This window comes from Aphelocoma coerulescens, chromosome 24, assembly GCF_041296385.1.
Source record: "Aphelocoma coerulescens isolate FSJ_1873_10779 chromosome 24, UR_Acoe_1.0, whole genome shotgun sequence".
Classification (NCBI taxonomy): Eukaryota; Metazoa; Chordata; class Aves; order Passeriformes; family Corvidae; genus Aphelocoma; species Aphelocoma coerulescens.
Window position 1 is genome coordinate 6,348,008 of NC_091037.1, and position 25,846 is coordinate 6,373,853.

The following is a 25,846-nucleotide window of genomic DNA, read 5'->3' on the forward strand; positions in this document are numbered from 1 at the left end:
TGCCAGGGGCTCATCCACGGGCCCTGCTGCACCAGCCATTGCATCTCCCAGGGGTAGAGAACTATCCCTGGGCACAGACTTGGACCATTCTGAGATTGTGGGATTACTCGAGGTGGCAAGGGACCTCATTTATGTGAGCCAGGCTCAAAGCCCTTCTCAGGACCACGCTGATAAAGCCAACAGACTTTCTGTTAATGGTCGCTGATAAGGGATTTTGGTGAGGGTTTTGTGCTCAGTCTCAGAAGAAAGTCAGTTTTGCTTTGTCTATCAATCCTACCCCTGTGAAAACACTTGTCAATTCTGCAGCCTCTTTCTCCAAGGACAGGGGATGGTTTTACAAAATCTGAGCATTTTGGGGGCAGCATCACACAGACAGGGAAACTGAGGCATGGGGACATTAATACAGTTGTGTAAAAGCCCTTTTTTCATCTTTACTCTCACATCTGCTGCTGGGTGAGCCAGGAGCCAGCACTCACTGCCTGGTTCTTGTAGATTCTTTCTGATTCAAGCCTGGTTCTTGCAGATGTAACACCAGAGAAGGCCTTGGATGTGTTTATTTAGTGGGAATGTTTGTCCTCAGCAAAAGCTTCACTCCAGTTACTCAGCAGAGGCTCGTTCCCTGCTGCAGCTCCCTGGAACTGTTCCTGGGGTGGTGTTTGCTCTGCCGTGTTTGATACCAGGAGGAAGAACAGCACCTTGTCAACTCCTTTCTGTACTGCAATGTTCACTTTGGGTTCCAGCCCAGGTGCCAGGATTCAGCCTTTTTGTCCAAGACATAGGAGTGATGGCAACTCCTGAATCCTTCCAGGACCTTTCTCTTGCACCACAGTTAAAACCTCAGCGTTCCTTCGTAAGGAAATCAAAAGCCCCTGGGAACTTCCACTGGTGTAAACTGGGTTTTCCTGTTCAAATATCTCGATTGAGATTGACAAAGAAAATATCTCAGTGTAATCCTGCCGGGCTGTTTTCCTTGGAATGCCACGGGCAGGCTTGTTCACAAAATCTCTGCTTGTGCTATAGGCGTGGGCAGAAACAACCCCGTCCCTGGAGCCACAGGGGCTGGGCTCGGTGCGCAAGGAAAACACAGATCCGTGCCATCCCAGCAGGGTGGCAGCCCTCAGCCCCACTGCCAGGCTCAGGAGAGCAGCTGGGATGTGGGTCAGGAGCCAGCAGAGTGCTGCACGAGGGCACTGAGTGTGTCCTGGGGCAGGGAAATGCAAACCTGGGCCAATCACGAGATTTAAACCTGGTATTTGAGAGGGATTCAAGGCACTGTGGCTCCCAGCTCCTGTGAATGGGCATGGGATTTGTGTGACTTCAGGCTCCTTGGAAATCTCACCCTCAGGACCTGGCCATCCCCATCAGAACCATTTGTCTGGCCCAGAGGCAGAGATCAGACTCCCGGTGCTGTATCAGGAGCTTGCATGTGCTTCTTGGGGAACAGACAGATTCCTGTGAGCCCTGGACCACCTCCCCCCTCTCCTCTCATCTCTGGGCTCCCTGTGATGCAGCCTTGACCCAGCCCAAGTAACCTGCTCTGGGCCCAAACCCTGAGTTTGTGCTCTGGATGCCGTGGACACTGAGACCCTAAGCTCGGATTTAACCCAAACCCAGCTCTGGGCTCAAACCCCGAACTCAGATTTAACCCAAACCTGGCTCAGGGCACAAATAGACTCGAGCCCTTGGAAAACCCAAGGCACATCTGGTGTAGGATTCAGCTGCAGGATGGTGTTGGGCTTGTGTTTGCCCCCTGATAGGGTGCCCAGACCCTCACTGCGCACTGCAGATGTCAGAGATGGACCATTCCTTCTATTTCCTTTCAGCTGAGCATTCCCTCAAGAGGCGCTGAGGTGCCCCAGGCTCCTGTCCCAGGGAGCAGCGCTCGCTCCTGGAGATGCTGCCGGGATCCTTTCATGCTGTTGTTTTTCCTCAGCCTGGGATAAGTCATCTTGGGCTGGAGGAGCTTGTTTTGTTCTCTGCGGATGGAAACAAAACAGCCCCCGATGGCCGCTTCCTGATGGGCTTCCTGCGATTGTGCAGGGAATGGTGGCAGGGAACAAAACAGGATACGGCAGCGGGGTTGTGAATGTAACGGGGACAATGGTATCAAAGTGGAATAAAAATAATGAATGGGCACTGCTGGAGCCGTGAGTCACAACCTGAAATATTTGTGTCTCCCCAAGCTGCCACCTCCCAGCCCTCGAATTCCTGGGACAACGCTCTTTTTGCACTTTCCAGTGCTCTGGCAGTAGGAACCCAAAGAGAAAAGATAAGGTTTTGTGGTTTGCACCTATTCCCTCAGGCTACTCTCTGTCCTTTCCAAGGCAGCCTGGGAGCAGGCCCAGAGATGGGACAGATCTTCTCTCGTGACAAACCCCCAGTACTTCTGGGTTTCTCCATTTGTTGTTTTCCTTCCCAGGGCAAATCATTTCTATTGAAAAGCTTCAATTTATTTCTGTGTGTTGGAAACAAGACCCAGTCTCAGTTTGTGACACAAATGAAAACACCCCCCAGAAGCTCTGCTTTGAGGGAAAAGGTGACACCAGTGCAACAGCAGATGCAGCTCGGAGTGAGCTCAGCCTTCCTGACACAGAGTGCTGGGTCAGTCTGCAGAGTCCCGATGGAATATTTGCCACTGGGAAGAGCCTCTGGCAACACATCAAGGCGAGGGGCCAGGCACTGGGTGCTCCAGGACAGAGCTGAGGTCAGCACAGCATTTCTGCATTTGTGCTCTGGGATAGTTGGGGTTTGTCAGCAAGCCAGGCTCTGAAACCATCTTGCAGTTTCCCTCCCTGTTCCTTCAGCAGAGAAGACCATAAAAATGCTACAATAATATTTACTGAAGGGTGCATGTTCACAGTTAGGCCCATGTGTCTCTGTTTACAAACACATCTGCTCGGAGCAAGGCAATTATTTTAAAAGCATGAGGGGAAAAAGAAATTAAATCAAAAGGAAGGTGAGCTAGAGCTGGGTGGATTTGGGAGCTCAGCCCTGGAAAGCTGTGACCCAACAGTGTCAGTCTCAGGGAGAAGGGGAACAGCTTTGGAGGAGAAAAGCTGAGGGCAGAGAGGAGTGGTGATACAAGCACAGGAAAGTGGCTGTGGGGAGTGTTAATACCTGGCAAAAACCGATTGATTTTCTGGGAACATGGCACGGCTTGGAAAAGATCTTGTGGGATCATACAGTCCTCAGCCTGAGCAGGCCAGGCTGGGTCATCCATGCAGGCGAATCTTTTCATGATCTGTGTCACTTCAGGCTCCTGGGAAAATCTCCACCTCAGGACTTGTCCATCCCAGGCAGAGCCATTTCCTGGCTTTTATCAGATCCCAGATTCCCAGTGATTCAGTGAAATGAACTGCCAGGATAAGAAACCTGGCCCAAGCCATGCCCAAGGCAAAGCTTCCAGCACCTGGGACAGGTTTCACATTCTACCCTCATCCTGAATCCTCTCACGTGTCCTGGCTGGCAGAACCGGGCAGGGAACAGAAGCCAGGGAATTCTCTGGGAACGGCAGCCAGGAGCTGTGGTTTGTCCCAATGGATACCCACCTCACCCCAGTGTCAGTCCCAGCAGGGTGGGAAGCACTGGGGAAGGCAGGAGCGCTCAGGGAATTCCCTGTCCACAGCCCGGGGATGGGATGAGCCAGCTGGGGACTGACAGGGCTGTCCCCTGCTCCAGGCACTGCTGCTGCTGCTGCTCGTGCTCTGAAGGAAGAGCTGCAGCATGCTCCAGGATTTCGGGATGTGTGTGATGGGATGGACCCTCCAGCCTCAGCTTTCACCACATTTACCTTCCAGAGGTCAAGGGGCCACAGAGGTAATTTGGGCAGGTCCTTTTTTAATTCCACCTCTGTTCCTGGGCCTGTGCTGAGACCTCACAGAGGCTTCTCCTGGGGATTTCCCACAGCTCCAGACCTGGTTTAAGTCTCCTTATCAATATCCTTAATGCAGCAACTCGCTGGGAAGGAGAAACTGTCACCTGGTTATTCCCAGTTGGCTGGAAACAAACCCAAATAGGCCTTGAAACCATTAATGTGGAGTCTAGACTGAGGAAAAAAGTAATCGGTCCAGATCCTATGAAATTGCGCCTGAAGTAAAGTGCTTTTCTGAGAAGTGAAGTACAGAAGAATGGTTCATATTTTTCAAGGCTGCTTTTGGGGATCTTGAGATGAAAATAACAGAGCACTGATTTTAGCAGCCTTCTTTTACTCAATTGATATGAAATTTGATGGGAATAGTGAACATTTTTTTTTTTCCTTATGAGTTTTGCCAAATAATTTTGCCCCAATTTTGAGCTGTCTAATTTCAGTGTAGTTTTGGTGTTTTTCAGTGTTTTTGCTGTTTCTGCTACTCTGACTCCTGCTTTGTTTCCCCCTAACACAAGATACCACGTTGTGGTTTCCCATTTATTTGAATTGTGAAGGAATTACGGTGCATTCCGAGGCTGCCAGGCTACCCTTGGATGGAGTAGCATGGATGGAAAGGGGAGGAAAGGGAAGGAAAGGCAGCCTGGGCTGAGTGGGTGGCTCTTTGTCCGGGTCCCTGTCCTGCTCTGTGGCTCTGAGCAAGTCTCCAGTGCAGACTGGGGCAAAAACCTGCAGTGTGGGATGCCCTAAAATAATGAAATGAACCCCCTCCTTTATGCCCACAGAAATCCTCAGCTCTGCAGAGACTTGGGCACAGTGTTAAAGGTTTGCTGCCTTCTTCAGCCTGAGTGCTGCTGCAGCAGGGAAAGGGGCTTGGAGCACCTTGGGACAGTGGAAGGTGTCCCTGCCCTTGGCAGGAGGAGGAATGGGATGAGCTTTAAGGTCCCTTCCAACCCAAACCATTCCCTGGTTCCCTGACAGCAGCCTGCATCTACTCCCATCCCTCCTCCTGGGGCAGGGATTCCAGCAGTTGGGGTGTCCCAGCCCCAGCAGCCCACCCACAGCACACTGTGGGACCCTGGGCAATGCTGCAAGTGGGTAAAAGGGGGAAGAACAATGCACTTGGAAGTGGCAGCTCTCATCCTGCTGGATTCACCGGGGGGAATGAAGGATCTCCAGCTGCAGCCCGGAAAAGCTTCTAAGCAGGACTTAAATGGATTGGGAAAGGCACAAGATTGGATTGTGGTTGTTGGCACTCAAATGTTCGTGATTACAATTTCCCAGGGGGAGTTCTGGCAAGTCCCTGCCCCAATCACATCCTGTAAGGAAGGTGGAGGAGCAGGAGCAAATCTCAGGAAAAGTGGTCTGGAAAAGCTGCAGAGGGAATCCTTGGTTTGATTAGGTGCAAGGAAAGAGTGGGTATATGAGAGTGTATCCAAAGGATTCCTGTCCGTGTCCCACTGGCAGCACGCTGGGGCTCGGTGCCCCGCAGTGTGCACAGGACAGGGGAGAGGAAGAAGGCAGAGAGAGAGAGGGATGCTCCCTGAAGGCTGTGCCAAAGATCTAGGGCAGGGATGAGAACAACACTCTGTCCTCCTGCCTCCGATCCAGTGCCTGGTCCATCCTAATGTGCTGCCCCAAGATCAGCAGCACAGACCCTGCTCCTGTTTGAATTTCTTATTTGACTCATTCTCTTGCAAGCCTGATGTTATCTCTGTGCTCTAGGAGATGCTGGCAGCAGAAGTGCTGAATGGCAACACTGCAGTGCCAAAGTCATCTCTACTCCAGGGTTGCTCCTCAGTGCAAACCCTGGGCTGTGTGTGGGGCTGCTGGACCTCAGATTTTGGTGCTTTGCATTGTCAGGTCTGGGATCTTCAGGGCTATGTTGGCAACATTCTCTTTACAAAAGTATTTCGGGAGTTATTTTCTCTCAGGACCAGGAGTGGTGAAATTTTGGGGAGGCGGGAAAAAGGAAAGAAAACAGCCACCCGTCTAGAGGCGGAGTCATCTCTCCATGGTGCAATGGTTCAGGTACTCGGCACTCTCTTCTCTTCTAAGTCAGCCTTTGTGGAGGAGGATGAAGCTTTGATCTTTAGCAACGCCTTTTAAATGTGGTTATGGCCAGAAAAGTGAATGTAGAGAGCTCAAAGTTGATGTTCAGTGAAATCTCATTGCACGCACACGGAATAAGCCCAGTTATTGGGACACCTGGGGTGACAGCACTGCTCACCTCACCAGCCCTTGTTCCCCTGGCCTTTCTCCTTTCTCAAATGCCCTGTTCCATTCATTAACTGAGTGAAACCTTTGCTGAAGTGTGTGTGTCATCTCCCTTTCACAGCAAGGGATCAGGAAACCTTGCTTGAAGCCCTGGTGGCTTGTCAGCCCCCCCAGAATCCCAGACTGGCTGTTCCTGCCCTCAGGGCCAAAGCCAGACTGCGCCCTCCCGCCGTGTCCCACTCCCACCTGGGACCTGGCTCCAGATGGCTCATCCAAGTACAGGCAGACCTGCAAATTCACCCTCTCACAGCTGGAAACTGCTGTATAAATAAGAGCCACACCACAGATTCCTGCCTGAGGGATGCAGGAGTGGGTGCCAGCTCCTCGGGGGCCTTGCTTGTGGCAGTCACTGGTGGGCTGCCCTGGGGAGGCTGGGGCTGGGGCTGCCCGGCGAGCTGGACGTGCTGCCAGCTGCCATGGACGGCACTGGTCACATTTATGCCAGGAATGTGATTAAAGCCTGGAAAAACTGAGGCCAGCCTATTCCCAGAGGCACTATTAGGTAACATATATGCCAGAGCAGCACACACAGCCCCTGTCTCAGCCCCGGGCTGGCCGGCCCAAGGCCACAGGCTGAGGCAGCAGCGTGGGGGGACCCTGGCGGGCTGTGCCCTGTCTGGGCAGGCGATGTTGGCACCTGGGACACCTCAGAGTGTTTTCCCAGTCTCCCAACACTGAGTAGCTCTCGATTCCAGGGGAGAGAAGCTCGGTATTTCATGGAGGTGCTGCTCTCTGCCTCAGCCGAACCCCTCCTGAACAGGCTGGGCCTCCAAAGCTGGGCCTGGCCAGCACTGCCCTGGGGAGCCGAGCCCCACAGTGAGCACGGGGAAGGTTGTACACGTTCCCTGCAGCCTGAAGCCGAGCCATGGCCCCTTCCAGGAGAGGTAGCTCGAGTCCCAGGCAGCCCTGACATTGTCCAGGGGGTCTCCAGGCCGCACAGGCTGCCTGCTGCCTGCCCCCATATTTTTTCTCTCAGCTGGATGTGGGCACAGGGCTGAGGCGGCGGCAGCGGGGCTGGCTCAGCGCCACCCACCTTCCCTTGCATGTCAGCAGCGCTGCTTGTGCTGTGCTCTTGGAGCTGAGCAGGTGTCACCAGCCCTATCTCTCCTCATCTGCTGGGGTGGCTCAGCTCCCCTGGGGCTGAGCCTTTGTGCTCGGGTTTAGCTCAAACCACGCCTGGCCCAGGAGCTGCCACGAGCAGCTGGAGCATTTGGGTTTCTTCTCCTGTTTTCAGGACTGAAACTGTTCAAGCAGCACAAGGCAGAGCTCGGTGCCAGTGCCCCAGTGAGGTTCTCGCTGTCCCAGTTAACACCAGTTGCACGCAGGCAGGTCTGAGCGGCCACTTTGTCTTTCAAGGAAGATTCTTATCTGAGGAAGTTCTCTGTCACACACTGTCACAGAGCAGGATGTACTTGCTTGTGTGTGTAAAGAGTTGTACTTGGTGCAGCCCCAGCCATTGATCCTGTGGGGTGTTGTTGGGTTTGGGGTTTTTTGGGACAGCCAGAGAGATCCCTGCTTTCCAATTTCTTTACCACCAGAACCTTTCTTCAGAAGAAAAATGGCTTTAGGCAGAAAAAGCAGCCTGAAATTGAGTGCCTGACTAAGCTTGAATTCAGAAGGACCCTCCAACCCCTGCCTAAATCCTGATGAAGTTCCAGTAAAAATCTTGTGAGCAACCTCTCACACTGATTTTGTGGGATAACTGTCATTGTAGTTATTTTCCCAGATGTTGTATCCCTAAAAAACCTCCAATTTTGTGTATGTTTTTAGACTGTAGATCTCCAAATCCAAACATTCAGAATCTTTATCTGATGAATCTGTAGTCACATTTTCCTTGTCTCTGCCCAGCTGAGACTGGGTCTAGAGGGCCCTAAGCCAGTCCAGCAGCCCGGTGTGGGGTTCACCCAGCACCTCAGGTAGGGAAGCTGTCACTTTTGTACTGGGAGGAAGCAGAAGCCTGCAGAAAACGCATCTTTTGGGAACCTGTGCCTGGCATCCTGACCTCAGTGAATCAGAGGAGCAGCAAATCCTGATCTCTGATGGGAAGAATGAACCATCTCTTGTTCTTGTACCTTCCTGCACAGGCAATATTTGCAGCCTGGAGATAATCCCAGCCCTCTGAGGGGTTTCTCACACAATCTGCTCCCTCCCTTACTCTAAGCTGAAAAAGGGAGGGGTGTTTTTGAAAGGTTCTGAATCCACCCAGGAAAAGCTGCTGGAAAGGTTGAACACAGCGTGAGCTCCGTGACCTCCCTTCCCCAACCACCACTGGGCAGTGTGGGGTAAACCCCTCCCTTTTGCTGTTTGAGGGCTGTGACCAGAGTGAGAGGCTGATCACGAATTGCAGCAAATGCTGGAGCTTCAGCAGGACTGGTGCAGATGTTCGAGGGTTCCTCTGAGTTCAGGCTTAGTCAGGCCCACTCCAATTCCAGGCCACTTCAGCTTATTTGGGTTTGTGATGGGGACTGAGACCAGAGACAGAAAAAAGCTGATTTTTGTGAGGGCACAGCACTGGCCTGACTCTCTCTAAGTGGGTTAACTTCAGACTGAGGAGGATTTTCGTGTTGACCCAGCAGACTCTGAGTTATTGACGTTTTTTGTGATTGTATCACGAGCCTGGTGGTGTCTGATTTGTGCTTAGATTCTCGTGTCACTGCAGGAGTTGCACTTCTCTAAGCTTTCTGAATTTCTGTGTCCCTCCCTGCTTATAGAAGAATTTACAAAACAAACCTCCGAAACAGCTACTGGGGAGGGGTGGAGAGCAATAATTTATTATTTTTAAGAGCTCCTGGTTCAGGCTGTGCCCTGTGAATGTTGAGCACGGGGGTTAGCACACAGCAGCTGTGTGTGTTCAGTGACCCTCTGCTGCCCACACACCGCTGCTGGGTGGCTTTTGAGTGCTCAGTGCCCAGAGGAGGTGAGTCTGTAGCTTTGTTTTGGAGTCCGCTCCATCAGCTCACATTAAAGTGAGGGCTGCTTTCAGTGCGGGAGGTTCCTCCTTCAGTTTCTGCCCTGCCACTCATAAAGGCAGCTGTGTTGTGTGTGGTTAACGAGCTCCTCCAGAGCAGGCAGCCCTTGCCAGATGCACTTTGAGTCAGGCAGGGCTGTGCCAAAGCCATCAGGAGCCCGGCACTCTTCGCTTGGGAAACCCGAGCACATCCACGCGAGGAAATCGATAGTCAGAATTTTTGTCAACATTTGGAGTTTCAGCAAGGAGGGGGGAAAGATTAAAAATAATTTAAAAAAAAAGGATAACGATTTCCTGTTTTTAAGCATTTCTAGAAATGCACAGTTGGGTAACACACCAGCCCTTCACTTCCCACAAAATAAACAAAAAGTGTAAAGTAATGCATTTTTTCCCCCACCACGAACACCCATAACTCTGACCTGCTCTGGCTGCTTCTCCTTCAGCAGCAACCTCAAAACACAAACAGCACACAAACCCTCCCAAAGGAGACGCAGAGACTTTCACTGCCACTCCAGAGGTGTTCCCACTACAAACCAGTTGGGTTTGGAGCAGCAGGTGGGCAGGGGACTCGCTGGGACTGGGGGCGAAGCTGCCCCCATGAGGTGTCACAGCCCCCGTGAGGTGTCACAGCCCCCATGAGGTGTCACAGTCCCCGTGAGGTGCCACAGCCCCCGTGAGGTGCCACAGTCCCAGCAGCTCCTGCACTGTTTGCAGAGGTCCAGTGAACCTGAACGCTGCTCCCACCCGAAGCCAGCAGCCAGCAAAGCAGAGCAGAGCAAGCCCTGGTTTTGCATAGGGGTTCCTGGACCCCAAGGGCTCTGGTTCCCCTGGCAGGTGGCAGTGGCAGCCAGCACGGGGCAGCTGCGGGGCCCTGCAGGTGCTCCCCGGCTTGGAGGGAGGAGCAGAGGGCAGTTCCTGCTTTAGCCATGGCTCTGAGGGCTGGTTCTGTCTCTCCCCAGGAGGCTCTGTCGGTGGTGAGCGACGACCAGTCCCTGTTTGACCCCACGTACGGCGCGGCCGCACAGCTCCCCAAGGACATGACGGCCTCCGGCAGCCCCGACTTCGGGCAGCCCCACAAGATCAACCCCCTGCCCCCCCAGCAGGAGTGGATCAACCAGCCCGTGAGGGTCAGCGTCAAACGGGAGTATGACCACATGAACGGATCCAGGTAAGGAAAGAGCCTTGCCACACTTGCAGGGTCTTAATCACGGAATTACGGAATATCCAGGTTGGAAAGGACACACAGGGATCATTGAACCCAAGTCCTGAATCCAAACCCTGCGTCCAAACAAAGGCAAAGCACACGCTGTCCGTTCATGCTCTTATCCTGCACACCAACGAACCTCTCTGTGTCCCACAGAGTCCCAGTTTCCTGTAATTCCTTCTTTAGTGGCTCGGTTTTGAACAGCCTGAGCACCCTGTTCTGCAGGGTGTGTCCCTTCCCTCCCAGTCTCCACGAACACTCCACAGACTGGGCACAAGGCTGCCAGGGCAGAGCTCACACTGCAAACGCTGCTGTAAATCCCATATTTCACCCCTCAGTTCAGCACCCCATGGATGTGCCGTGGTTCCAGGGGCTCACAGAGGGGCTCACGCAGCAATAATTGGAGTTCCTGCCAGGGAAGCACTGAAAGCTGCACTGCTGAGCTGCCAGGGCTTCACTTAGAGGACACTTTTTATTTGTACCAGGGCATAAGCAAACCCCTGGAACTGGAGAGGTTTTTGATGGAGAAGGGAGAAGGAGGAGACTGAGGTGCTTTATGGGACCAAAGGCCTGTGCCCACCCCTCTGTGTGGGTAGAGGTGACACTGGTGACAGAGGGAATTCAGGAGCAGTTGGAGAAGGGGTGTGAACCCCCTCACGGTGAGTGGGGCTGGTGTAACCTGCCCAGCTCACGGCCAAAGGACAGCCCAGCCCCTGTCATTTGTACCTAGAGGTGAATCATTTCCCTGTTCAATGGGAAATTGAATGGCTTGAAAACATTTTTTCATCCCAGCACAGCTTGCCCCTTTTAAAAATGTTACTGCAAGTCCAAAGCCTGGAAACAAATTTCACCTTCTTGAACATAATCTTTAGGTGTAAAAATGTCCTTTTTTATTTTAATTTTCAATATATATTTATAATATAGATACACTTCTAGTTTTTAGCAAAGGCCTTTAGAGCTCACATTAATTTTAAATGTGATTTGAATTTCAATGTCACAAACCCCTCCAGCATTTGTAGTGTTTAAACAGTGAAACCCTCAAGGGTTTTTCTGCTTTAGGGTGAGTTTAGCAGCACATTTTCCTGGTTTCTGAGAACACAGCAGAGCACAGAGCTGGAAAGAGAAAGCAGCCTTGCGCTTTCAGCCCTCTGCAGAGGGATGATGGTGTTAAAGACATCAAACAGCAGCATGTTGTTTTTATCTCGTGAGTGTACAGTGGATGCTGATTCTACTCTCAGATAAAGGCCTTTGTGGCAGTTGCTCTCTTGTGGGGATCATTTGCAGGCTGAACTCGATCTCACCCTGATTGTACCTCAGGAGCACTTCTTGATTTCATGAAAACCACGTGGGTGTTTGCACTGTGTTCCCAATCCCAGATCTGGGGCTGAAACATGGGAAAATGAGTTATTTCCTGAAAAAACATGACACAGATGAAAGGATGGATCTTGGAAGTACCAGAGGTTTTGATAGTCATGGGGGCTACCTTTGGCTACCAAGGTTTTCTAAGGAAAAGGAGGGAGGAGCCTTTGCAGCATTGCCAGGCTGCCCAAATCAAGGGTGGAGCTTAGAGCAACCTGGGAGAGTGGAAGGTGGGATGGGATGGGATGGGATGGGATGGGATGGGATGGGATGGGATGGGATGGGATGGGATGGGATGGGATGGGATGGGATGGGATGAGCTTTAAGGTCCCTCCCAACCCAAACCATCCTGGGCTTCTGTGGCTGCTGCAGCTGCTCGCACCCACAGTGCCAGACTCACGCACACAGAGGGGTTTCTCCCTTCACCCTCCTCTGTCCCAGGGAAATCTGGCAGGGAAAGGAGCCCTCCACACCCTCTGAGCTGCCATAAACCACACGTGTCTGTACGCTGCAGGTCCTGTGAGCACAGGCTCTGTGTCACTCGGAGTGTGTCTGTGCTTGTACACCCAAACTGTCCGGGTGTTCCGTGTGCTCTGGAATGAAACGTCCTGGGCTGTCCTTCCCTGGTGATCCCTGCGTGCCCATTTCCTCCTCTGCTCAGAAAAAAGGGAAATAGCTCTGCCTGGACAAACTGATTCACAAACAGCTGTAGGAGCCCGGGAGCCATGGGAAGGGCCCTTAGGAGTGGGTTGGTTCTGGGCAAACAGGAAATGCTTCTTTGCAGACTTGCTCAAGACTCCAAGGTTCTTGGACACAAAATGCATGATCAGTGCCCCTAGAGAGAGGTAACCCCTGTCAGGAGAGAGGAGAAGGCTGCTGTGAATGTCAGGACCACGGCCTGCCAGAGCTCCCACCCTGCCTCTGGAGAAGTCCTTAGCACAGGAACTGCAGAGCATCCAGGACAGGAGGTTCCCCTGACTCCTCCATCCCCTCCTGATTTCCCTGCATGTTCATCCCCGTCCATGGGGATGGACTGGGCCACTCCAATCACTCATTCCCCTGCCCATCAGCTGCCCAGCCAATCCCAGTCCTAATCCCAATGCCAATCCCAGTCCCAGTCCCAATGCCAGTCCCAGTCCCAGTCCCACTTAACACCCGCTGCAGGCTGAACACCCCCCAGTGCCCCCCCACCTCTGTCCCTGCCTCTTTCCTGTCCCTCAAGCACCCTCTCCCCGTGTTCCAGCTGCCCCTTCAGCAGGATCAGCCTTTGTTGTGCTGTCACCCGGGCTGCTGGGGGGTTTGTGTGCTCTGGCAGGGACACAGCTCAGGGACCTGGGCACAGCAGGGACAGTGCCCAGCTTTTCCCCTTTCTCTCAGAGAGCAGGAGCAGGGCTGAGGGTGTGATGAGCTGGTTTGGTCCTCAGCAGCGTGGGAGAAGGGTCTTTGAAGGACCTCTAAACAACATGGAAAGCCTGCCTAGCTTCCTACCCCATGTCAGGATTCCCTGGTTTATCCTCAAACTGGACAGAATTTCCCAGATAAGTGCACCCTAAGTGTGCATAGGGGATGCTCAGGCACGGATCACTGTTTTAGGGGAGAAGATGGGAATTCTGCATTATTGCAAGATTCAGATGTAGAAAGTTCATTAAATTCCACTGTTATCAAACCTTGAGGAAGGTTTTGGCCTCAAAATCTGCCCTTGCCCTCACAGACAGCACTTTGCTCAGAGCAAAACCCATTTAAAATTGTATTTGAAAACCAAACCAAAGTAAACAAAAAAATCTTTCACATTTGAAATCCCACTGAAGAAAGGAGGAGCATTATTTAGAGGAGAGCTGGGTAAAGTTTAACCCAATTTACAGCCAATGTTAATAATAGAGCTTTCCTTGTAGTTTACGTAAATTCCAGATGAACCAAGCAACAGAAATCCCAAATCCTGGCTGTGTATGCTGAGCTCCCCCAGATCTGCATTTGCAGCTAAACTCAGTGAGCGATTTTTCAAAAACTGTTACAAAATATGTCTGATCTTCAAATGTGAAAGAACGTTCTCCTGATGCAGGCAAACATCCCTGGGCAATCCCCGCTGTGGCACGGATTTTGTCCAGCTGAAACAGCGAGGTCAGTGCTTTGGAAATGCTTTGGAGCCGTTCTGCAGAGACATCCCAGAGCAGCTGGGGCTGCCCCTGGATCCCTGGCAGTGCCCAAGGCCAGGCTGGACATTGGGGTTTGGAGCAGCCTGGGACAGCGGAAGGTGTCCCTGCCCATGGCAGGGGTGGCACTGGATGGGCTTTAAGGGCTCTTCCATCCCAAACCACTCCAGGATTCTGGGATTTGATGTTTCTCTTGCTTCAGAACATGAAAGTGAGGCCAAGGTTTGGGGATTCCCAAAGGTGTTTGTGCCCCAGGGACTGTGTCAGACCAAGCCAAAGGACTTTTTGCGGTGCCTGCAAGGACGAACTCCCCCTGGAGCACCGTGTGAGCCCTCTAGTGGGATTTGCTGGGTCCTTCTGCCCGAGCATCTCCCTCCTGCTGGCCTTTACCTGTCCGGGATGAACAACCTGAACTTTTCCATCCTTCTGGTAGTTCTGCAGCCTCTTTCAGTGGGAGTTTCCCTCCTCCCGAGGCATTCCTGAGAGCGGGGTTGAAGCACAGGCAGATCCAGGTTTGGAGGAGCTGACTCTGTTCCCTCTTGCTTCTTCCCACAAGCAGAATCCCAGTGTCTGTCTTTCCTTCCTCCACCCAGCAACGACAAATTAAAATGGGGCTTTACACCAAAAAGTGACAAATGTATAAAGAAAGGAGGGGTGGAAGAAAGGAGGAATGAAAGGATGGGAAAAGGGGGATAGAAAGGAGGAAATATCCCCCTGAGCCAGGTTCAGAAATTCCTGAAGTCCCTTATTTTGCTCTTTCAAGCAGAAGCCAAAGGTGATTCCTAGACAGAGCCCTAGGACACACCTCTGGAGCCCAGGCTGGAGCTGTACCAGATTTACTGGTCAGTGCCAGGCCAGCTGCTTGTCCATTTTGGCCAGTCTAGGAAAAACATTCCCAAACACCAAACTCTTGGCATCCTCAGAGAGAGCTGCTGGAGCGAGGAGCCTCTGGACAGTGGGAATGAGTTCTGCTTCGTGTTCCTTGGGCTCTGCCACGGCCACACGGGCTGTGCTCCAGGGAGTTTGTGAAATCAGCCTGGATCCATTTACCTGCGTGCATCCTGCCAGAGCCTGGCAAACCCAGCATGGAGAGCCACCGGAACGTCAGGAGTCTCTGGGAAAAGCCAGGGATGGATCTGGGATCTGCAATCCCCTTGCACAAGCCTCTCAAACAATGAGGGAGTATTTCTAGGAATCCCAGCCTGCCTGTGGCTGAGGCATGAGCCGAGGAAGGAGCGATATTCCATGAACACACCATCCATGGCTCACAGCTCCCTGCTCCCTCTGACACAGCTGCTGTTCCCCAGGCTGAGTCCTTCCTTGTGTGGCCACAGCTACACCCCCCTCCTGCTGGGATAAATCCCTCACCTGGAGCTGGGGCAGGGCAGGGCTGACTCAGACTGGCAGAATTGCCTCAATTCCCAGTAAAAGGCTGGGTTTGGTAGGAAATGCTGGGTTCCAGAGGACACAGAGTCAAGGATCTTCTCGCTCTTCTGCTGCCACTGAAGATTCTGTGGTGTTTCCTCAGGCACAGCTCAGTCTCTGCCCAGTTAAGTCTGGGTGATGCTATTCCCAGTTATGTGTGTCCAGCAGGGTCAGCTCTGGATGCAGCCATCCTGAAAACTTCCCCCGAGGGAAGGGAGGCAGCTCTGCAGCCACATGGACACGACCCTGCCGGGTACCTGGAGCACATTCCGTGTCTGGCAGGATTAATGGGATGGCTCCTCTGCCCACAGTGCCTGACAGGGGCACCTCAGCCTCTCAAAGTTCTCTTCAGCCCTTTCTGCCGGATGTTTCTGGTACTTGGCTGTCCGGGTTTGGGTGCTGAGGCACAGATCAAGGGATGGGAAGGGTCTGAACTGCCAGGGCAGAGGCTGTGATGTGAAAAATCATCACAGAAACACCGAGGGGACCTCACAGCCCCGGGGTTATTGTGGTTACTTCACCTTGAGGGCCATGTGGGTGTGTGCAATGTGAGCAGGGAGCACAGCCAGCCAAGGGCTCTGCTCTGCCCATGTGCTCCTTCCATGCCAGCAGAAGGCAGGGAGAGGCTCTTTAGAAAGTGTTGTTGTCCAAGAGTCTGGAGATCACAGAATCCCTGAGAGGTTTGGGCTGGAAGGAGCCTTAGAGATCATCCAAATCCAATCCCCTGCCATGGGCAGGGACACCTTCCACTGTCCCAGGCTGCTCCAAGCCCCAATGTCCAACCAAACCTTGGGCACTGCCAGGGATCCAGGGGCAGCCACAGCTGCTCTGGGCACCCTGTGCCAGGGCCTGCCCACCCTCCCAGGGAACAATTCCTTCCCAATATCCCATCCATCCCTGCCCTCTGGCACTGGGAAGCCATTCCCTGGGTCCTGTCCCTCCATGCCTTGTCCCCAGTCCCTCTGCAGCTCTCCTGGAGCCCCTTTAGGCCCTGCAAGGGGCTCTGAGCTCTCCCTGGAGCCTTCTCCTCTCCAGGTGAGCACCCCCAGCTCTCCCAGCCTGGCTCCAGAGCAGAGGGGCTCCAGCCCTGGGAGCACCTCTGTGGCCTCTCTGGACTCGCTCCAGCAGCTCCACATCCTTCCTGTGCTGGGGGCCCCAGAGCTGGACCCAGCACTGCAGGTGGGGTCTGTGCTGGAACAGTTCCCCACAGAGCTGTATGAGCGGAATATATGGAATGATTGGATCAGAAGTAGTGCCTGTCCCATCTGCAGGGGGTGTTTTTCCAGGGGGGGAGAGAGGAGAGGAGGTGGGTCACTCACCAGGGGCAGTGAGCACTGAGCACTGAGCAGAGCAGCCTGAGCCCCTGGAACACATTCTGAAACCCTGGAGCACAGTGCAAGACCCTGGAGCACAGAGACACACCCCTGAGCACGGTGTCACAGCTGGATCACGGTGTCACAGCTGGATCACGGTGTCACACCCCAATCACGGTGTCACACCTGGATCACAGTGTCACACCCAGAGCAGTGTCATACACTGATCACAGTGTCACAGCCCAATCATGGTGTCACACTCCAATCACAGTGTCACACCTGGATCACGGTGTCACACCCCAATCACAGTGTCACACCTGGATCACAGTGTCACACCCCAATCACAGTGTCACACCTGGATCACGGTGTCACACCCCAATCACAGTGTCACACCTGGATCACGGTGTCCCACCTGGATCACGGTGTCACACCCAGATCACGGTGTCACACCCAGATCACAGTGTCACACCCCAATCACAGTGTCCCACCTGGATCACGGTGTCACACCCAGATCACGGTGTCACACCCAATCACGGTCTCACACCCCAATCACGGTCTCACACCTGGATCACGGTGTCACACCCGGATCTCCGATGCCCCGCTGGCCCTCCCCATCCCGGCCATGCCCCAGCAGGGCTCAGCTCCCCGGTGCTGCCCCGGGGCCGTTTCCCTGCCAGCACAGGCACCTTTCACACCTGACAGGAGCATTCCCACCGGGAATCAGCTCCATTCCCTGTGAAATCCCCACGTCCCTGCAGCTCCTCAGCCTCTCCCCGGCTGCCTCGGGACATGAAACCTTCAGCAGTTGCCTCTCTGAGGGCGGATTTTGGTTCCCTGCCTGGAAAAACAGTAGGCGAAATAGTAAACCCTTAAATTCGAACATGTGTAAGTTCTACATCTTATTTCCATTTTCCAGCAACATTCCCTTCGTCAGACATGAGGAAAAAATTACCGTCTGCCTCAGAATATCTCAGTGGAGCATTTATCTCCCAGCCATGATAACTGAATTTCAGGCACTTCTCCCTCCCTCCCCCCCAGTTCAGGTTAAGAGACAAATTTGTTTGGTGTCCAGCTTGGAATTCCGGGCAGCTGAGCTCGGAGGGTGGGATTTGTGCAGCGTCACCGTTCTCACCCTGCAGGGAACGGTTCCCTCCCAAAGCTCTTGGCTTCTGGCAGAGGAGGAGGACGGCTCTGGGATTAAAGCCTGGCCTAAACTGCCCTGGAAACGGCTCTGGGATTGAAGCCTGGGCTTGCTCTGTGCAGAGGCTGTGCACTAATTCCCCCCTGGAAAGGCGAGGGCAATGATGTGCCCTTCCCTGCAAGTCCCTCGAGCTGGGATGTGCTGTGTGTGCCTGGCAGGCTCGGGGCTGGGGTTGGAAGGGGCTAAAGGCAGGAGCTGCTCCTGCAGCTGGAGAAAAGCACAATCCCTGCTCCCTCTCTGGGCTTTGGGCTCACAAGTCTCCCAGAGCCTTCCCCAGGGTCTGCACTAGGCCAGGCCTTAGCACGGTGCCACCTGAGCTGCTGGATGTCCCCTCTTCATCACTCCAGCACCTCAGGAGTTAAACCGGGGCCAGAGCCTTTTCCACACCCGGGTGCTGGGGTTTGAAGTTCCTGACTCCTGCCTGGGGCATGAAAGATTCCCAGATTTCCTCACCAGGTAGTGAACTGTGGCACTGTCAACCAGAAAATAATGGAATAACAGAATAACAGAATAATTGAATAATCAAATAATTGAACAATAAAATAAAGGAACAGGCTGTGCTGGAAGGGACCCACAAGGATCACAGAGTCCAGCTCCTGTCCCTGCACAGGACAGCCCAGCAATGCCACCGTGTCCCTGAGTGTTATCCAAGCGCTCCTGGAGCTCTGGCAGGCTCCAAGAACAGACAAGCTCTGCTCCATTCAGACTCCGTGCTGACACTCCTGGGTGTTCTCAGGGACAGCCCTGTCACTCTGGGGGGGTATTTTGGGTTCTTTGTCAATGCCACGAAAGGGCTGTTCCTGTGTCCCTGTGAGCTCTGCAGAAACACCTCAGGGCAGGTGAGCAGAGCACCTGTGGGTAATTGCCAGGCTCCACTGCAACACCAGGCGTGTTCTAGTGCCACAAAGGGTGGAACAGCCCCACAGGAGCTCCCAGGAGCACCCAGGAGCACCCAGCCATGCCTGTAGGATTGCTGGAATGCACTGAGCAACCAGGGATGGGGGAGTCGGGTATAACCCACCGGCTGGTGTGACAGGCACTGCCTTGGGAATGTTGCTATCCCAGAGCCACTGCACACATTGCCGTGTCTGGAAGTCATTTCCCTGGAGACTCCACCTGGTTGCATTATCGGAGATCCCCTGTGTGACTTGTGCCCCACAGACCCCCCTTATGACACCCTGTGACAGGTCAGGAACGGCCTCTCCCACCCAAAGGAGCTCCCCTGACTGTCCCACCCTGGGACCGTGCCCATGTCCGTGAGCCCAACCCCTCCGGTGCTGCAGGGATGGAAGGGGCAGTGATGCTGACCCAGCTTTTCCCTTGGCCTTCCAGGGAGTCCCCCGTGGACTGCAGCGTGAACAAGTGTGGGAAGCTGGTGGGAGCAGGCACCGAGTCCAACCCCATGAGCTACAGCACCTACATGGACGAGAAGAACGGGCCTCCCCCCAACATGACCACCAACGAGAGGAGAGTCATCGTCCCCGCAGGTACCACCCCGCCCTGGGGCAGCTTTCCTTGCTCTGCCTGGAAGAGTTCTTTGTTTAGTTTGATTACCCACCCCCAGAGGAATTTTCTCCCTTACAAACCACGCGAAAAAATAAGGAAAATATCAGAGTTTCTGGCTAGTGGGAATTCCCATGCCCTGGTGCATTATCTGAATCAGGATAGGCAGCAGAGAATTGGTGCTTTTCCTTTTTTTCCTTTTTTTTCTCCTTTTTTTTTTTTTTTAATTTTTTTTCTGGAATGGAGTGTTGTTTTGGTGTGCTGAACCAAATCCATCTCCTGTCATGTGTTAGAGGAGAATCTGCTTCCTGGGACACACAGGGACTGATCAAAGAGGAATGCAGTGGGCCCAAGTTATAACTCCCCTGGTGCTCTCAGCATCCAGCTGCACTTTCAAGTCACACTGATTGATTCAAAATGAGCTATTTTGTTTGCATTTTTTTTGTTAGAAGTAGAAACCCAGAAGAAATTCTATTTCACAGGAACTGCATTATCTTTCCAAAAATTGTCACACAGAAACATTCCTGTCCAGCTCTGTTTGTGTTTGGTATCCACATCTGCTGCCTGGAGCTGGCAGGATGCTCTGGATGCATTTGGACACTCAGGGGTGAGAGCTGCTGTGGAGGGAAGGGGTGAAGCCTGAACCGGGAGCAAGGAGCTGTTTCCCTGTGAGGTTTATAAACAACATCCACAGAAACACTCAGGGCCAGGAACTTTCCAGCGAAGGAGCCAAGTGCTGGCCCAGTGCACGTCCCAGAACTCGCCCTGGCTCCCAGGGCTGCACCAGGGCAGACACAGCGCTGGCAGAAGGAAATGCACTCGTGGAATTCAGCTCCTTTCTCTGAGCGTGGCTCAACCACGAGCAGATGACAATTCCCAAGCATTTGTTTGCCACTTAGGATGAAAAGGAAAAGCCTGAACTGAATGCAGCGAGGAGAAGCCAATAAAAGATTGATGGCAAATCTCAAAGTCCCATCTGAGCCGAGGTTTGAGAGGCTGGCTGAGCTGCCTGGGGATGGCAGCACAATCGTGGCCAGTGTCACCCTGCCTGGAAAGGTGGAGCTGCCACCAACCAGCCCCTGGATTACTAAAGATGTTCCAGGGGGGACATTTATCCTGCTCCTCACCAGGCTGCTGACACAGGTTTAAAAAGACCAAGGGTGAGCTAAAGTTTAGCGCTGTTGAAATAGGGGAAATTACTTTCAGTGCCCCCAGTGGAAGAGAAGGTTTGGAAATCTCCTCTCTGAAGGAAAGTGAAGAAAAGGACTTTCCCCCCCTTATGACCATCCACAAATGAAACCCTTGAGATACTTGTGAAAGAGCAGAGATTTAAGAGCAGACTTTGGAAAACAATAATGAACATCATCCCGGATCTCTGGCTGCAGGAGACGAGGCCCAAGTCATCCAAGAAAGGCATTTGGATATTTTAATTTAATCCAGAATGGAGATTTATAGCGCATTAGGGCGAAGATAAGCAAGAATAATGTCACATTAGGCTTACAATAGTAGCAATAATGAGCTCTAAGCCATGTTTCGAGGAGGCAGATCTTCAGACACCATTCAATGTCTTTTACAGTGTTTAAAGAGAGGCCACAGATTCACTCTGCCCTCTAGATGTTGGGTTGTTTTCAAAACTCAAGACAAATAAGTCTTTCAATTAAAAAAAAAAAAAAAATCTCCCTTGAATAGTTGCATTGTAAAATTTGCAGCCTTTTGCCAGTGCTTAGAAAGCAGAATTTCAATTAACTATTGCCAAAACCTGAAGGAAATCCATCTGCTGTTCCCAGAGCAGACTTGCAAAGGTGTGGGGTTGTAAATTCCATGTTCTGAATTCAGCTTTCAGCAGCCCAGGTTTTCTGGAGATTTAGTGGGGAAAGGTCCCAGTTATAATTTCATCCCCCTTGGTCTCAGTTCCCTGTTTGGTGCTGGAATTCCGGAGCTCAGGTGCCCAGGGATGCCGGGTGTGGGCACTTCCCGACCTTTGGTGCCCAGGGATGCCGGGTGTGGGCACTTCCCGACCTTTGGTGCCCTGGGATGCCGGGTGTGGGCACTTCCCGACCTTTGGTGCCCAGGGATGCCGGATGTGGGCACTTCCCGACCTTTGGTGCCCAGGGATGCTGAGTGTGGGCACTTCCCGACCTTTGGTGCCCAGGGATGCCGAGTGTGGGCACTTCCCGACCTTTGGTGCCCAGGGATGCCCTCAGCCTGGGCACACAATGGACAGCCCTGGGCTGAGGCATTGTTCTCTACCCCCTAAAATCCAGGCAGAGGCATCTCTTGTCCTGCCCCCAGCGCTGTGCATGTTCCTGATCCATGAGCTCAGCTTCCCGGGATCTGAGGTGTCTGAGGTTTGTCTCGGAGCTGGACCAGCTGTTAATGACACATCAGACATCTCCAAAGTTTGAACTTCTCTGCAATCCTCTGCAGCTGCAGCAGAACACGAAAGTGCAGCTCCAGTTTGGCAATGGGATACGTGGGGAGAAGCAGCACAGGAAACATCTGAAAATGCAGATATGCTCTGAAAATGACTCTGGCGAGTGCTATCGTGGCACCAGCTCTTGCTGGGCTCTCTGATCTAATGCCCTTTTCAGAATTCAAAGTCTTTTCTTAACCACTGATGCAGCCTCTCATCTCCACGGGGCCTGAGCTCCAGCCGGGCTCAGAGTGTCTCTTACGTCAGCACCAGCAATAAAGATCCCACAGCTGGAGCTCTGCTGACAGCCAGTGATGCCCAGACAGCCCAAAATCCACCCTGCCCTCGCAGAGCTGGGTGGGGCTACAGGGAGAGTGGAGGTAGAACTGTGTTCCTGTGCCAGGGTGAATGACTCTGACTCACACCCAGGGCAAGCTGCTCTGTTTTAGCAACACCACTTTATTTTATTTTATTTTATTTTATTTTATTTTATTTTATTTTATTTTATTTTATTTTATTTTATTTTATTTTATTTTATTTTATTTTATTTTACTTTATTTTACTTTATTTTATTTTATTTTATTTTATTTTACTTTATTTTATTTTACTTTATTTTATTTTATTTTATTTTATTTTATTTTATTTTACTTAATTTTATTTTATTTTATTTTACTTTATTTTACTTTATTTTATTTTATTTTATTTTACTTTATTTTATTTTATTTTATTTTATTTTATTTTACTTTATTTTACTTTATTTTACTTTATTTTACTTTATTTTATTTTATTTCATTTTATTTTATTTTATTATTTTATTTCATTTTATTTCATTTTATTTCATTTTATTTTATTTTATTTTATTTCATTTTATTTCATTTTATTTCATTTTATTTCATTTTATTTCATTTTATTTTATTTTACTTTATTTTACTTTATTTTATGTCCCTTTGCTGACCATAAACACCTCCACGCCCAGGGTTTCACGTGCCAGCTGTGGGGCTCCCTAAGGCCCATGGTGGGACTCACCCAGCCCTGCTGCCACTGGGCAGCCTTGCAGAGCCACAGCTGGGGCAGGAACACCCTCTCCAAGGGATCAGCTTCCTTTGGGAAGCTTCTTTCCAGACAGAATAGAGTGAAATGTTCCCAGCAAGCAGAGCAGTGAGGTTTGGGCAGGTGGGGGACAGCCAGGACAACTGACCAGGCCAAGTGACCCCCCTTGAGCCCTGCTCCAGCATGGTGCTTGTTCATCCTGCCAAAGTGGGATCACTTCAATATTCAATATATTATTGGATTTCCAATATATTGTTGGATTTCCAATATATTGTTGAATTTCCGATATATTGTTGAATTTCCAATATATTGTTGGATTTCCAATATATTATTGAATTTCCAAGATATTGTTGGATTTCCAATATATTGTTGGATTTCCAATATATTGTTGAATTTCCAATATATTGTTGAATTTCCAATATATTGTTGGATTTCCAATATATTATTGAATTTCCAATATATTGTTGGATTTCCAATATATTGTTGAATTTCCAATATATTGTTGAATTTGCAATATATTGTTGAATTTCCAATATATTATTGAATTTCCAATATATTGTTGAATTTCCAATATATTGTTGGATTTCCAATATATTGTTGAATTTCCAATATATTGTTGGATTTCCAATATATTGTTGGATTTCCAATATATTATTGAATTTCCAATATATTGTTGAATTTCCAATATATTGTTGGATTTCCAATATATTGTTGGATTTCCAATATATTGTTGGATTTCCAATATATTATTGAATTTCCAATATATTGTTGGATTTCCAATATATTGTTGGATTTCCAATATATTGTTGAATTTTCAATATATTGTTGGATTTCCAATATATTATTGAATTTCCAAGATATTGTTGACCAGCCATGCTGGCTTCTCGCTGGGCCCATCCTTGGGATGGTGGATCTGTGGAGCAGGGGTTGTGCCTCACACCTCCCACGTGCAGCTGCAATATTTCAGTGATGATCATTTAATAATGATCATCAAAATATCCTGTAAATTCAACAATATATTGAAAATTCAGTGTATCTGCTTGTGGAAGCAATGGATAAAGCCCTGACAGGGCTGCAGGGAGCTGGAGGCCAGCGTGTGCCCATCCTCTGCTCTCCCCTGCCAGATCCCACCCTCTGGACCCAGGAGCACGTGCGCCAGTGGCTGGAGTGGGCTATCAAGGAGTACGGCCTGATGGAGATCGACACCACCATCTTCCAGAACATGGATGGCAAAGAGCTCTGCAAGATGAACAAGGACGACTTCCTGCGCACCACCTCCCTCTACAACACAGAAGTTCTGCTCTCTCACCTCAGTTACCTCAGGGAAAGTGAGTATTGCCCTGGCTCATCCCATCCCATCCCATCCCATCCCATCCCATCCCATCCCATCCCATCCCATCCCATCCCATCCCGTCCCGTCCCGTCCCGTCCCGTCCCGTCCCGTCCCATCCCATCCATCCCATCCCATCCCATCCCATCCCATCCATCCCGTCCCATCCCATCCCATCCCATCCCATCCCATCCCATCCCATCCCATCCCATCCCATCCCATCCCATCCCATCCCATCCCATCCATCCCGTCCCGTCCCGTCCCGTCCCATCCCGTCCCGTCCCATCCCATCCCATCCCATCCCATCCATCCCATCCCATCCCATCCATCCCGTCCCATCGCATCCATCCCATCCCATCCCATCCCATCCCATCCCATCCCATCCCATCCCATCCCATCCCATCCCATCCCATCCCATCCCATCCCATCCCATCCCATCCATCCCATCCCATCCCATCCCATCCCATCCCATCCCATCCCATCCCATCCCATCCCATCCCATCCCATCCATCCCATCCCATCCCATCCCATCCCATCCCATCCCATCCCATCCCATCCCATCCCATCCCATCCCATCCATCCCATCCCATCCCATCCCATCCCATCCCATCTCCTCCCATCTCATCCCATCCCATCCCTACAGGCTGCTGGGATAAACTGCCCTGGGTATGGAACTCCCAGGCTCCTCCTGCAGCAGGGGGGGAGGGAAAAGGGACAGAGAAAGGCAAACAGGGAAATGGGGAATGAAATTGGGCTGGAAAGTTCAGATGAACGCAGATGGAGCTACTGGTGCTATCAGGGAGGTGAAGAACTGAGCAGGGCTCTGAAGGAGATTAGATAAGTCCAACAGATAACAGCAGCATCTGTGGGTATGTGATAAAAATACACATATCTGCCATGGAGATTAAAGCTGACGTTAACTGCTGTGGCACAGGCAAAGGATTCCATAGCTTTGCAGTTAGAGGGCTGTGCCCTTCCATGAACAGGAGCCACAGCTGGCCAGGGCTGGAGATTCCCTGTGTTCCTGCAGGCCCAGGTTTGTTGGAGAGAGTTAAAAACCCAAGAGTGATTCCCCATATGTAAATGTGCCGGAGCAGACGCTGTGCAAATGAGCCAGGACTCCAAGAAAAAGGCTGTGGAAGCTCCTCATTGCTCCTTTCTGCCCCACACTTGAGTATGGGATGGATCCAGTTCCCTTTTTTGCTCTATTAAGCCCCAAACCCAGGAGCTGTGAGCAGTGTGGAAAAGCATTTTCCCAGCACCCACACAGGAATGATCACCTTAGGGATGGCACAAGCACCTGACATTGGGAGTCTTAGATTCCAACTTTCCCAAGACTTCTGTGCAATCATGATCACATCCACAGCTTCCAAATGTCTCCTCTTCACCTCTAAATGGAGCTAAAAGCATTTCCTTGCCCCACGAAGGAGTGCTAAGGGTAATGGTGCTGTGATGAGGCAGAGAACTCGAGCTGGGCCCCACATGCTCCGCTGTTTTTCCAAGTGGAACAGCTTTTTTAGGAGTTATCATTATTTAAGCACTCAAAAATCAGGAGAAGGTGCCATAAATCAAGGTGGGAGTGCAGGGAGAGAAAGGAAATAGTGTACTTTCTCCACTAGAAAATCCTATTGTGCTGAAAAGGCAGATGAAGATGTCTCCTCTGGCCAGTGAAGCAGAGATACGGAATTTATTTAGGGTGTTCCTTCAAAGTTGATCTCTCTGTGCCTAAAATCAGAGGGAGTTTCACAGATTCCAGTGGCACAGGAGTTAGATCACAGATGGGTGCCT

At 51.4% G+C, this 25,846-nt stretch overlaps 1 protein-coding gene across 2 annotated transcripts in view; it reads left to right on the forward strand.

The window, feature by feature from the left end:
- FLI1 (Fli-1 proto-oncogene, ETS transcription factor) overlaps window positions 1-25,846 on the forward strand; it is an 87,134-nt gene that overhangs the window by 36,390 nt on the left and 24,898 nt on the right. For both annotated transcript variants that reach the window (XM_068994752.1, XM_068994753.1), the window contains 3 exons: window positions 10,070-10,278; window positions 19,095-19,249; window positions 23,853-24,056. In XM_068994752.1, the coding sequence (XP_068850853.1) occupies window positions 10,070-10,278; window positions 19,095-19,249; window positions 23,853-24,056 (568 nt within the window). The remainder of the gene's footprint in view (window positions 1-10,069; window positions 10,279-19,094; window positions 19,250-23,852; window positions 24,057-25,846) is intronic.